At 45.2% G+C, this 13017-nt stretch overlaps 1 protein-coding gene across 6 annotated transcripts in view; it reads left to right on the forward strand.

Moving 5' to 3' along the window:
- Positions 1-13017, forward strand: part of RAPGEF1 (Rap guanine nucleotide exchange factor 1) — an 84001-nt gene that overhangs the window by 53470 nt on the left and 17514 nt on the right. For 2 of the 6 annotated variants that reach the window (XM_015644622.3, XM_015644624.3), the window contains exons 10-12: positions 652-854; positions 3301-3459; positions 12475-12753. In XM_015644622.3, coding sequence (XP_015500108.1) covers positions 652-854; positions 3301-3459; positions 12475-12753 — 641 coding nt within the window. The remainder of the gene's footprint in view (positions 1-651; positions 855-3300; positions 3460-12474; positions 12754-13017) is intronic. The other 4 variants (XM_015644623.3, XM_015644625.3, XM_015644626.3 and 1 more) reach the window with 2 other exon arrangements.

Raw genomic sequence — 13017 nt, forward strand, 5'->3', positions numbered from 1 at the left:
AAAGGGATGGGAACAAAGGGTGTTTGATCTGAGCTAAGGAGGTAGGAAGATGTGGTCAGTGGCACTCTTGGAAGTATTTTGCAAGTATTTTGTACCTGGATTGGCAGTGGCATTTAAAGAGCTAAGGGAGAGGCACATCCAGTCTCACAGGTTCTCTGATAACAGTTTTATCAGCTTGCTAGAAAGGAGAAACATGTTCAAGAAATCCTGGTTCTAGAAAACTTCCTGACTGCAGATATGTGACTTACTACAGACACGAGAATTATTACAGATTTATTGTCAAGGTACACTCCTAAATAGCAGACTGACACTATTCTGGGGGATTTTTTTTGTGACTTTGGACATTAGCTGTTGAGGAATATTCTCAGAATTACCATGGATTATGTGGGGATTTGGGCTAAGCATGAGTAAATGAGACTTCTCAAGTTGCTGTTTGGAGACCTCACTGGTTCCAGAGCTGTGTTTGTGGGTTGTGATGGTGTTTGTTGTGTGCTGGCTCTCAGGATGGGTATTTGGGTTTGCAAGGTGGTTGGCAGCTGTGTGAGCTGCCTGGGGGTGTGGATACCCTTCTGAGAACCAGCAGCTGCCTGCTGCCCCTCAGCTGAGGTTTGCAGAGCAGGGCAGTGAGTGTGACCTCTCTTTGCCTTGCAGTGATGGCCTACATGCAGTTTGTGGAAGATTACTCAGAGCCACAGCCGTCCATGTTCTACCAGACCCCTCAGAACGAGCACATCTACCAGAAGAAGAACAAGTACCTCAGGGAAGTCTACGGGATCAATGACTCCTTTATCAGCTTAGACCCCTCTCAAGACCTGGCACCTCCTCCTGCTCTCCCACCAAAGCAGCGGCAGCTGGTGAGTGATACCCCAGGGACACCTGGCAGGGCCACCAAGCTCTGCTCTTCCTACTCCTGCTTTCTGACAGAGGTGGTGGGAGGATGTCTCCCTGGAGTTACCACACTGTGCTCCTTGGCAGCTTCTGAACATGGTTTTAGGCATTTTGCATCATGTACGTTTTGGCTGCTTTCTAACCCCGTGTTCAGACCATTCCCCATAAGCTTTGAAAGTCCTGAAATGCCCTGAAAATGAAATGTTCATCTTCTGCATGGCAGGGCTGAATCTGTGCCAGGCTTGTGTAATGACAACTGCTTGGAAGATTTTAATGCACTGAGCAGCACTGCTTTCAAAAGATTGCTGCACTGTTGTTCCCACTGTTGTTTTGAAACTGCCGTCAGAGATGCCACTAATAATACCTGTTTAAACATAATAACTACTTCTATGTTATTATGCACAGACCTTTGGTATCTTTGGTACAGCCACTACTTCACTCATGCATGTTTCCTTCATATTGTTCCCCTTGTGTGATTCAGGATTTTACCTGTTTCAGTGTTCTGCTGGCCCCCCCAGGCTGCCAGCATGGAAAGGCACATCCACATGTGTGTGGGTGGTGGGTTCAACAGCACAGAATGGGCCATTTTCCATGTTGGGGATGAAATCCTGACCTCAGTGATGGCAGCAGCAGTTTTGTTTCTGACCTCAGCGGAGGGTGGGATTTTGTCCCATTTCCTTTTAAGGGTTTTCCTTTCAGTTCTTTTCTCTCTCTTTTTTCTCTCCCAACTCCAACATAAGGTATTTTGTTTATATTAATTATCTTATTTGTTCTGTTTTAAAAAAATTCTTTTGTTCTGATGTAGCTTACTTAAATTGGTCATGGGATTAACAGAATGGGAGGAAATGTGAGATCAGAGTCATGGTTTTAGGATTGTGAGGATGACTCTTCCAATATCTCTTCATGTTGTATGTGCTGAAGTTTGACTGTCCCAGGGTGTTACTTTTTAACTCTGATTTTGGGATTTCCATAAGAACATTCCTGTGATGCAAGTAGGACATCCTAAAAAGACAAAGTGACATTTTTGGCTAAGCTGAACTGAGTATTATGCATTAATTCTTTGTGGGGACAAGACCTTAAATGCTGGCATCCCATTTCCTTTGCAGGGACACTAGAGAGTCTACAGGACTCATTTCTGGAGGATCAGCCAGGGTCTGTGGTCCCCATCAGTGTGACCTAGAACCTTTTCAATCCTTTGCCTGCTTTCCCTTCCTGGAGGGGGCTGCACTTCAGTGATGTTTCCTGAGGTGACTTGGGCTGATCAGTGTCTGCAAAGCACAGATTTACTGCAGCCACTGTGCAGAAGGGAAATTCTGCTCCTGTCCTGAATTTGTTGGCTGAAGCAAAGCATTTTTTTGCTTCCCTTTAATCATTATCTGGGCAGCCAAGATTGCACTGCTTTGCCTGCTGGCCATTCTTGTCATTTTACAAGCTGATACCATCAAGGTATTGCTTGCAGTTCCCCTGAAGCAAAAGTTTCTTCAAGTGCAGCCTCTCACCCTTCATCCCTCTTTTGGGAAAGAGGTGCAAGCAGGTGATGGCTTATTCAGCAATCCCTATAAAAGCTACCAGACTCTTGTTCCTCTGCTCCTGCTGCCCTGGGAGTTTTTGATTTGGCAAATCAGCTGGGCACCAGCTGCTCTAGCAGCAGCAAGTTTTGCTGGATGGACTCCTCTATAATATAATAATGAGGAAGTTCTTTCTTGTCAGCTTCAGATCTGAATCAAAAATAAGATTGTTTAAAGTATGTTTACATTGTATGTTTTATTCACCAAGTCTGAGAAAGCCTGAATATACCTTACCCTCTCTCAGTCTCCTTACCATAGGGGAATTCAGGAGAAATTCCTTGCCAGGATTTGTCACTTACAGTGTAATAGCTGCATCCTGTGCAAATGATTATAATCTTGGATTGGACAGAGAAACGGCAGGATGTCACTGTCACCCAGTCTCACAGCAGTACCAGCGAGGATCCACAGCTCACACACGAGAGGCCAAATTCCCAATCTGCGGGTTGCCAGAAAAAAATAGCAGTGTGCAAGAATTGTGTGCTTAGAGCCAGTTTTCCCTTTGGGTATCTGCCCCCACGCCCCAGGGAGAAAAGGGCAGTGAGGAGCAGCTTGTCTGTGCCAGCAGCAGCTGTCCGCGGGTGAGCAGGGAGGGGGAGGCAGGACTTCATTTTTTAAGGGATTTGTGAAACAAAGAAGATTTGAATTGTGATTTTTGTCCTGCCTCTTGAGATCAAGAAAGGCATATTGGTGTGTCTGGCTCTGATGAGCTCTGTGAATAGCTGTTTGTTTAGCCAGCCATTATATGCATTGTTTTACAGTTAGCATTTCTTGCCCTTTATTCATCACCTTTTCTGTGCTCTCTTTCTCTGTGTCTTGTGTCTCCTGCTTTCTCCCCCATCCTCAGCAGGCCTCCTATGCTGCTTCTTCTTTCTCCTCTGTCTCCTACTGTGTCCAGCAACCTAAAGTGCCCTTCACCCCCGAGGACTGCGGTGCCACTCAGGGCCTCACTATGTCAGTCTCTAACTCCTTTCTCAGCCGGCACAGCTCCTTTCCTGTGCACTCGGTGAGTTCTCTCTGCTCTCCAACTCGTGGGTATTGTCTTACTGCTGATCACTTGTGTGCAAATTCTGTGCTTGCCCTCTCAGGTGAAGGTGGAGGATCCTCTGGGGGGATTTTGAATTCCTGTAGTCACCAGCCAGGTGGGAGAAATGGTGTGTAAATCTCACCAAGTGTAAATCTCAGTAAGTGAAGCCAGGGGAGGTGAAGTTTGCTTTATTTTACGTGCCCATGATGACATTTGTGGCAGGGGACTGAGGAAGGAGAGCTGGCCTGTGTGCCCAGGCACATTCCTGTGACCTCTGTGTGCCCCAGGCTGCACACTGGAGCTGTAAAGTCCTTTTGTCCCATTGCATAACACCAGTGATGTGGATGAGTCAATTAAAGGCTGCTGTATGAGCCTGGCCTTGGGAGAAATAACAAGATGCCATCCCCAAAATCCATGGATTTAGTCAAACACGTGGAACAGGGGCTGCAGCTCTTTAATTGTTTTCCTAGAAAAAGGCCTCTACTAGATCTTCCATCTCATTTTTGCCTGTCTGCTTCCCTTCACATCTCCATGGTCCCAAACAAGCTAGTTTGCTTTTATGATTTGCTGATGGGTGAGCAGGGCTTTCTCTCCTACAGCACTTGTGAAGAGAGAATGGCAGGATGAGCTGAAAATCATTTAAATCAAATAGTATTAGAGCACTGCTTAAATCTCTGATCAGCTGCTTAATTTAAATGGTAGTAATAACAAAGTGTTAATATAATGAAATTAAACTCAACCATGGGATTCCACCAGCTCATCAGTGTGGGGCTCGTTTGCTTGTAAAACTGTGTGGTTATGCTCTGATTGCCATGTGATGACAACTGAGAATACACTATTTTTTGACAGTGACCTGGATGTTTAGTAAATTAGGCTTCTTCTGGAGAAGAAATTATCAGATGAGACTTGAGAAGATTCAGAAGTGTTCAATTAGTTTAATATTAAATGTTTGAAAACAGTATCCTCCCACTGTGCCACTGCTATCTTCCCATTTCAGCACTTACTCATTCTTTAAAAATTAGTGATAATCACTGGTCCAAAGAAGAGGAAAGTATTCAAGTGCTTTACAAGTAGAGCTACTTCACAAGCCACGAATGAAAGCTTTTGGCTTCCACTTGTGTGAGAGAGAGCAGTTTCATAGCTTTGCTGCACAGATGAAAAGGCTGAGGGGTGGCAAGGTTAGTGTTGGCAGAAATTTGTGGTTAAACCATTCTAATTTTTGAAGTAAAAGTCCTGAATTGTACAGCTCTCTTACTTGGTAGTGGTCCTTGCAAGCAAAACATGGAACTGTAGGACTAGATAAAAGTACTTGACTATTTTTGATTTAATTGAGAGGCTATAAATATGATTCTATAAGGTTCTAAAAATACGTGGGCACTTTGATTTAAAAAAGCGTCCTTGTTGGATTAAATAGTTACCACCTATTAAATTGCTCTGACCCGTTCTCATCTTACTTTGGACTAGATTACTGTGAATATATTATTTTAAGAAATAACTTCATTAAAAAATCCTTACTCATTTTTGCAAGGATTTGGTGAGGGGTAAAATAAATGGCTGGAGCATGAGGAATAATGAGACAGTGCACTGTCAAATGCATAAAGGAAATAAGCTGAATTAAAAATGGTGATTTTTCCATTAGTGCCTTTAAATTAGGATAATTTCATAGTTTCTCATTACTCTATCTGGTCTATTTTTTCACAGCCAAAATGAGATTTTCACTATGAAAAACTGTCTCTTTGAGCTGCAAAATACCAATGTCCTTACATGCATCATAGCTGACCCATGTAATACTGTAACCATAGTTTATCCCATTTCCCCTATCCCTAATAAAACAGAGATGTGAAACAGCTGTGGAGGTTTGGATCCTTCCCAGGGTGACACCCTTGTTCAATCCACTCTGTGAGGTTTCACTCAAGGGATGCCATGAGCTGCACCAGTAGCACTTTAGGATGCTGCTCTGCTCCTCATATTGTCTTGTCTTCATTTCTCCTCTCTCCCTAGAGAAAGGCCACTCAGGTGAGCGCTGGTGAACAATAAACCTGGCAAAAATCTGTGTCAGCTGCCACCAGCCCCAGGGAGAGCACACCTTTCAGACATGCTAGCTGAACAGTTGTCCTCTTGTGTGCCCAGATTGCAGCAGTGGATATCAGATCTTCTTAAATTATATGTCTCCTACATGCATTGTTATTCATTCTGCACAGGAAGGAAAAGCCTCCTTGGATCAATACCAGGAAGTCTGAGCTGCTAAACTCGATGGCTGTGTCCACTGACCCAGTGTCAACAAGGCTCTGCAAGCGTAGCCAATCTTCAGAAAGTGCTCCATGCTTTTTTTCCTTCCCTGGAGACTGGCCTAGAGAGGACACAGGAGTCCCTCTGGACCTGTCCCTGTCACCATCTGTTCACGTGCCAGCAGCAGGGAGGTTGAGCTTGCACCGCATTCTGCTTGTTATCCCCTCTGCTCTGTGCTCCAGGTGAAGGATTAGTGCCTTACTCCTGATTTACACAGCTTAACAAGACTGTTTTCAGACAGCAGAAAGGAGGTGAAGTTGTTCAGAGCATCTTTTAATTTTTAATGGATGAATTATTCTAGAGCCCTGACTCCTTTCCCTCCAATCAGCACTGTAGGGGCTGTTGCAGCCCAGCTGCCACCACTGCTCTGTCAGCCCACTAATTGTGCTTTCCCCTCCTTTGCAGGAAATTGTGTCAGAGGTAATAGCTTTTACTGGAGAGAGGCAGATCTTGAGCAACTGGATCAGACCTCATAGGTTTGGCAAGTTGAGCTGTTTTTTAACAGAGTCTGACTCGTGTCTGGCCTCTGTGCCAGCAGGGGTTGTGTTGGTAGTGAGGGCTGGTGTTTTAAGGAATTGCATTATTGCCCATCCCATGGATAGCTGAGCCATTAAATCCCACACTGGGGGGACAACTGGGCTGTACTGTCAAGAATAATTCATGGGATTCCCACCTCTTTTGAAAGTCCTCAGCAGTGGGAAAGGAGATTTGCAACAAGAAGGCATTGTTGTTGGTTATGGTTGGCAGTAGTTTCTCTCCAGCTGATAATCTCCCTCCCTTCTTCTTGTGAGGACAGAGCTACTGTCCCTTGGTTTAATCAATCCTTGTGCTGTTTGCCTGGAAATGGGTGGGCAGGTATCCGAGCAGCAGGAATAATCAGATCTTGAAATCTCATTACTTCCTGGCAGCTGAAGAACTCTGCACTGATAGAGGAAATCATCCTGTGACGAGCTCCACTGCTGCCCATCCTCACATTTTCCACCAAGGGCTGCAGAAAGTCTTGTGGAAGCTTTTCCTCCCTGAAACAAGGAACAGTTGTATCTCCAAGGCATGTACATGCCATTAGTGGAAATTTGGCTGCATCCTTCACTGTGGAGAAATAAGGGTTTTTTCCTTACATTTTCTTTTTAATTAAGAAACATTTCCAGTAATTTTCCAGGAACCAATTGGCTGTCAGATTCCAGCAGAAGGCGCAAGTGATTTCCTTATGAAAGCTCCAGTTCAGCACTTCTGTTCTCACTTGTTCTCACCATTCTTGAGCAAATTGAGCAAGTGCACAGAAAATTCACAGCAACTGTTTTTCTTTCTTCTGTGCATGCTAACGTATGTTCAGGAAAAGGGGGGTCAGATAAGTGATTAAAGGCGTGCACAACGCAGACATGTGCTTCCCATGTTTTCCCTGCCTTGTTCCCATTCCTGTAGCTTTCTTCCAGCCTGCAGCACTCACCAGGCTCTGGCCCTCAGCAGAGATAGAGCTGTTTTCATTCATTTGCTGGGAGCCTCAGTCAAACCACGGCTGGGAAGTCATAATGTGTTTGTTCATTTCTGTCCTAAGGTTTTGGCTCCTTAATTTGGAGCAGAGGGGAAGGGGATTGAAAAGATTTGCATCCCTTTAACCAGCTGGTCTGATTTAGGTATTGTTTTGCCTTTCCTGTTTAGCATTCCTTCTGTGTTTATGTTCATTTCCATTACCCGTGGCAGGCCTGGGCACTGGTGTTAATAGTGCTGTTGCTGGCTGGCATCACTGGATCCTGATGCTGAAAATCACCTCCTCTGGGGGTTTATACATTTTCCTTGCAGTCAGAACACGGCAGGTCTCTGTAGGTCTCTCTAAGCAGTCCATATTGGCTTCATAGTCCACACACCCCTTGTTTTTCATGTGACTGATTTTTTAGAAGCCTTGTCTTGGTCTCCACCCTCCGTCTTTTCCAGAGTTGCCATCTTGACCTGAGGGCTTTGTCCACAAGCTAAAGAGTTGATGCTGTAGGTGCAAGTGAATTGAATTCTGATATTTTCCAAAGAGGGATGCATGACAGCGTGGTTAATAAATCTTACAAACGTTTTCTTCCCCTTGCTGTCCCCTTATTTGTTTTGTTGCAAAGATGTGCAGGAATCTCTCCTCCACAAGGAATTTTGTGAATTTTGTGTTTTATTGTGCAGAAGCCAGGAGACACAACAAGCCCCATCCATCCCTATACTGTGCTAGCCATCAGTTAAAAGCAGGGAAGTCAGCTCTGTAGCCAGGTCAGAGGCCTTGCTGAGAAACATTCCAGCCTGAGGAGTTGCTGCCTTTCCTGTGGCAGTGCTTGAAGCCATTCTGTTGGCAGCTTGTGTTTCCAGCCATTCATTGCAGGAGCATTTCCTTCCTCATTAGCAAAAGTACCTGGAAGCCCAGCATTGTGTCATGAGATAGGAAGTCTTTTCCAATAGCTGTCTGTGCAATTGTATTCTTAGGGTCTAATGACTTTGCAACACCCAGTATTTTGTGAACATAATTCTGTACTGTTAGAATTTGGGCACCCAGTTCTGGCATGTTGCCCATGTTGTTCCCTTAATAACATTAGCATAGGAGATCTAAAAGATTGATTCTTTCCTCTGATAGCTTCATACTTTGGGAGTCTGATGCTCTACCTGATCAGGGAGTGTCTGGCAGGATAGCAGATTAATTTGGCAGAAGTCCATAGGGTAACTGAGAAGGCTGTGCTTAAAAGGTAAAGACTGTGTCTGCTGATGCTGCAGATGCTCTGTCAGCCATATAATTGAATTCAACTTTGGATTTGGGTTGGAGACTGCTGTAACTTGAAACCACTGACTCTCTGCATATATATCCCTGTCTCCCTGTTAGCTGTGGTCAGCCATGCCTAGTGAGTGTGAAGAAGCATCACTCCTGAAATAAGTTTTCTATTAGAGTGCTTATCTCCTGCCATCTAATCCAAATAAACAGCCAGAATGTCACTGACCTTTGGGACATCCTGGAACACGGCTTCTAATGATGGAAAGCTGTTCTGAAATATTCACTGTTGCAAAAAATCAAAGGCAGCAAATTGAAAAGGTTGAAAGATGCTGTCTCTGGGAGATCTCTGTGTGTCACAGTGTGTGGTAAATGTTCAGGGCCAGGCACGTTTGCTTCCTGCTGTTCCCAGGAGACAAGACTGCTCCCAGCTCAAAGCTTGCTTTGTGCAAGCACTTCCCAAGTGGCACTGAAGTCTTTTTAAAAACCTCTGCACTGGTGAGAGGAGAGGGAGCTCTCTCTTCTCCCTGTCTCAGCCGTTTGCTGTCACAGGTCAGGGTCCTTCTTGCTGGGAGCCCCTCCATCCCTGTGGTGGGAGATGCTGGTATGGCCAGAATTTGGATACAGGAGAGCATCCTTTCCCAAAGATCCCTGTTTCACCCTGTTTTCTGGCTTTCCCAGAAATTATTTGGAAATGCCTCACTTAAAGCAAAGCCATCAAGTAGGAAGTTGTGTCCATGAAGCCATAGCCAAGGCCTTGCTGACCCTGCAGGAAACCTCTGAGAAGCTGATTAAAACAAGCACTGATTTGTTTCCAAGATAAACTGTTGCCTCTTGGGGTCAGCACTAAAGGATGGCTTGTTTCCTTGTGATAGTTGTGTTGAATGAACTGTCCCCTCCCCAAAAAAGTATTTATTTTAGAGGATGACAAGGCTTTGAGGAGATGAACAACACCCAGATCCCATGGAAGCCATTGCTGCAATTGCTGAGGCAGCTGCTGGCTGGGCTGGGTCAGACTGGGGAGCAGCAGGAGTGGGTGCCATATGGACATCATCTCCACTGCAGGGTGGGTTTTTTCCCTTTGAAAAGTATGTTTCACTCTTGGCTCTTGTCCCAGCACAGCTGCATAACTGGAATTCCAGAGCTGCTTGCAGGCTCCAGAGGAAGGAGGGGGCTCCCTGGCTCCCCTTCTACAAGATGCAACTTTACAACAAGACTGGAAGTTGAGAGCAGGCTGACTAATTAATGCCAGCACGCCAAAGGCTTCTCTGCACTGTTCCCTTTGTTAACAGCATGCTGAGAGCCTGTCTGCATCCTTAAATAATTATTCACAGATCACATAATGAAGATTAATGCATTTTCATGTGTACTTAAACTCACATTTTCAACATACCTTATACCAAGAGGTAGTTCTGGAGGTGTATTATGAGACCATGGAGAGAGAAACGTACCATGATTGTCAATACTGACTTATCTGCATTCAAACTTCTAAATTTTTTGCAATGTTATGTTATATTTAGGTCTAAATTGCCTTCAAATTAGGATTAATGTATATGAAACTCCTCGAGGCAGGAGCTGTGCGAATGTTCCTGTCCCAGAAGCAGTAACTCATCTCCTGGAGCTGCTGGTCCAGGCTGCAGGCAGGGAAGCAGAGTCTGCCCTGAGCTAACCCTGCCAGCGCCTCACGCAGGGCTCTGCTTGTCCCAGAGTGACTTGGCTGAGCACAATCATTTCCTTTCACTCCTGCCCTGCGTGAGCTCCACTGCTGCTTTGCAAAAGCCTGGCTTTTCCTCTGGGTTCAGCAGGTCAAGGACAAAACCCCTTGGACCTCCTGGGTGGAAGATGTCCATCAACTACAAAGTGAAGGACAGCATGTGCCGCCTGTGTCATGTGGGTGCAGGAAATCCAGCAATGGGGGAGCTGGCACAGAGCTTCTGCTGGAGCTAATTATTTCCTCTACAGGAGCAAAGGGTCTTGTTATCAGCACAGCAGTTTGTTGTGTGCCTTCTTGAGCTGTTGAGCAGAGGGTTGGGGTCTAGGCTGGGACTTGGGGTGATGGTTGGTGTATTAGTGCCAGTGAGATCATAGAATAGCAGGCAGGCAGAATGAATCTGCTGAAGCCAAGATGATGTCATGAGGCTGGCGTCTTAGGAGGGATTTAGTGGTTTGTGCCATGCAAGTGAAAATGAATAAGTGTAGAGCATTTATCCAGGCAGAAAGTAAATACAGAGATTAGACTTGTCATTGTTACTGAGGCAGCTCCAAAAGCTGACAGTGTCCCTGGAGCCAGCGCTGCTCATCCAGAAAGAAACGGGCAGGAAGAGAGAGGAGCCTGTCCTAGAGCCAGTCTCCTTTTAGCCACAGGCACATGGTGGGGATTTGCATTTTAATTCTTTTTCAGTAGCCTTCTAAGCTCTCTTTCCAAAGCATCCCCCTCCTCTCCTCTGTATTATGGCCTGCAATTTGTTTTGGGCCCTGAGAATACACCCAGAGCACTGCTGGACTCTGTGAAAGGCACAAGGCACAGCTACTCAAGGATTAAGGCGATAGAAGGTAAAGTCTAGTCATTGACCTTTTACATTTCCTTTCCTTTGTAGTGGAAAAGCTTTTTTGACCAGGCTTCTGGTCTGAGGCTGTTCTCAGTTTAGATTTTTAAGCCCACATCTTTCCTAGGTAGAAACAAAAATACCACTGCTGAGCTGAGTGCTGCTGCTGGGGCTTAGGTGATGGACTAAACTTTGCTTTTTCTTACCCGCTCAACTCTCCTGAGAAAATGTAGACTGAACTCTCCAACTCCTGCCTTTTGATTCCCTTTCTTTTTACATCACAGTAGTGTCACTTTTCAGTCTGGTTTCAGCAAGTTGTGCTTCTTGAGAGCTCTGTACTGCACTGTCCTTCTGCAGCAGATCCCTCAATGGAACAGCGCCACAACAGCGTTTCCAGCCTGGGGTTTTTTGGATGATGTGATTCTTCTTTCAGTCCACTTGACTATGACCAGCTTTGTGGATTTTCAAATAAAGTTCTCTCCAGGATATTTAGCATTATTGTCTTTTTTTTTTAAAATGGTTGTCAGCTTTGTTTTGGACTTACCCCGATGGCAAATCTTACTAGCACCAGATGTTAAAAGACAGAAGATTGCTCTTGTTTTTCTTGGCACAATATATTCCCACTGCACCCTGTTTAATATTATCTGAAGAGTAATCTGATGATTAGGAGAGATAGTGAAATAAAGCAGATGATCTCTTTTCATCTCTTCAGCTGACTCTTCAAGGCACTGCATTAAAGGATCGGTTTGATAAGGAATTCATCACTCCGGAGGGCAATTACCATTTTTGCTCCCTGTTTTTCAGGGATGGGAAGGAGTAGCAACATAATCTCCTTTATCCTTCAGTGTAACTTTGAAGGCAGTATCCAGCCACTCCTCCCTGGGAGCTGTGTGTTCTGGAACAGACTTGATACAGTAGCTGTTAAATTACAGGGCTGGAGCAAAAAGCATCTTAAATTTGGATCCTGTGGAAAATCCCAGAAAAGCAATAAGCACTTGAAGTAGTTTTCTCTATGTAGATACTTCCAGCGTGCTCAGAGCTGTGCTGTGTGCCATCACATCCTTTCCTGCACTCAGGTGATTTTCAGGGTCACTGCATTAGGAGTCCTGAGATATGCAGGTTTTCCCCTGCCAGGAAAGGCTGGATACCTGCAGGTCACACCTGGCTGCTCACTTTCCCTCTGTGAGATGAGCAGCCAGGCTGCTGTTGGTGCAAGAACATGCCTCTCCAGGAAAAGCCTGGCTGATGTATCCCAGGTAGCAACCCCTGCTCTAGCATGTGGGTGATAAAATAGTGCTGCCTGTGTTAGAAATGCCTTGTGCTGCCACTGCTACGCTGCTGCCAATCTAATTACTTTTTCTTTTGTCTGTCTCTTTCCTTTCCCCATCTTCCTTGTTTTTTGTGTTGTGTTGTCTCTGTGTCCTGCAGTACAAATCTGTGTTTAGGTCCTACTCCCAGGACTTTGTGCCTCACAACCAAGTCTCCATACCTCCTTTCCTCTCTTCTACCTCCTCCTGCTCCACCCCGCCTTTTCCACCCATCCATCCATCCCAGAGCCCCGACCTAGCGGTGCCCGCTGCAGCCAGCCAGTCACCCAGCACTGTGGATGTGCCAAACTCCTCTTCTCAGGAGAGCAGCTTTAATGGGAATGCTCCTGTCTGCCTTCCTTCTGAATCCTCTTTCACTGATTCTCTCCAGACGCCTTCGGTGAGACTATCCAAAGAGATGATAACGCACCTTAAAGCAAGGCTGCCTTTATTTGTTGGGTTTTGTTGTTTGTTTTTTTTTAAAGAAAATGTCTCTGGTATTAATACATGCTGAATTGTGGTCTAGTCTGGTTTCCAAATGTGTGTGAATCGCAGAGAGGAAATTTCATATAAAAATGGCTAGAAAAAAATGGACAACCTCAGCAGGTTTTAGAAAATGTTAGGTGGATGTAGGAAACACAGAATGTCAAATGCTGGTGAAGGG

This window comes from Parus major, chromosome 17 (genome assembly GCF_001522545.3).
Source record: "Parus major isolate Abel chromosome 17, Parus_major1.1, whole genome shotgun sequence".
Taxonomy (NCBI): Eukaryota; Metazoa; Chordata; class Aves; order Passeriformes; family Paridae; genus Parus; species Parus major.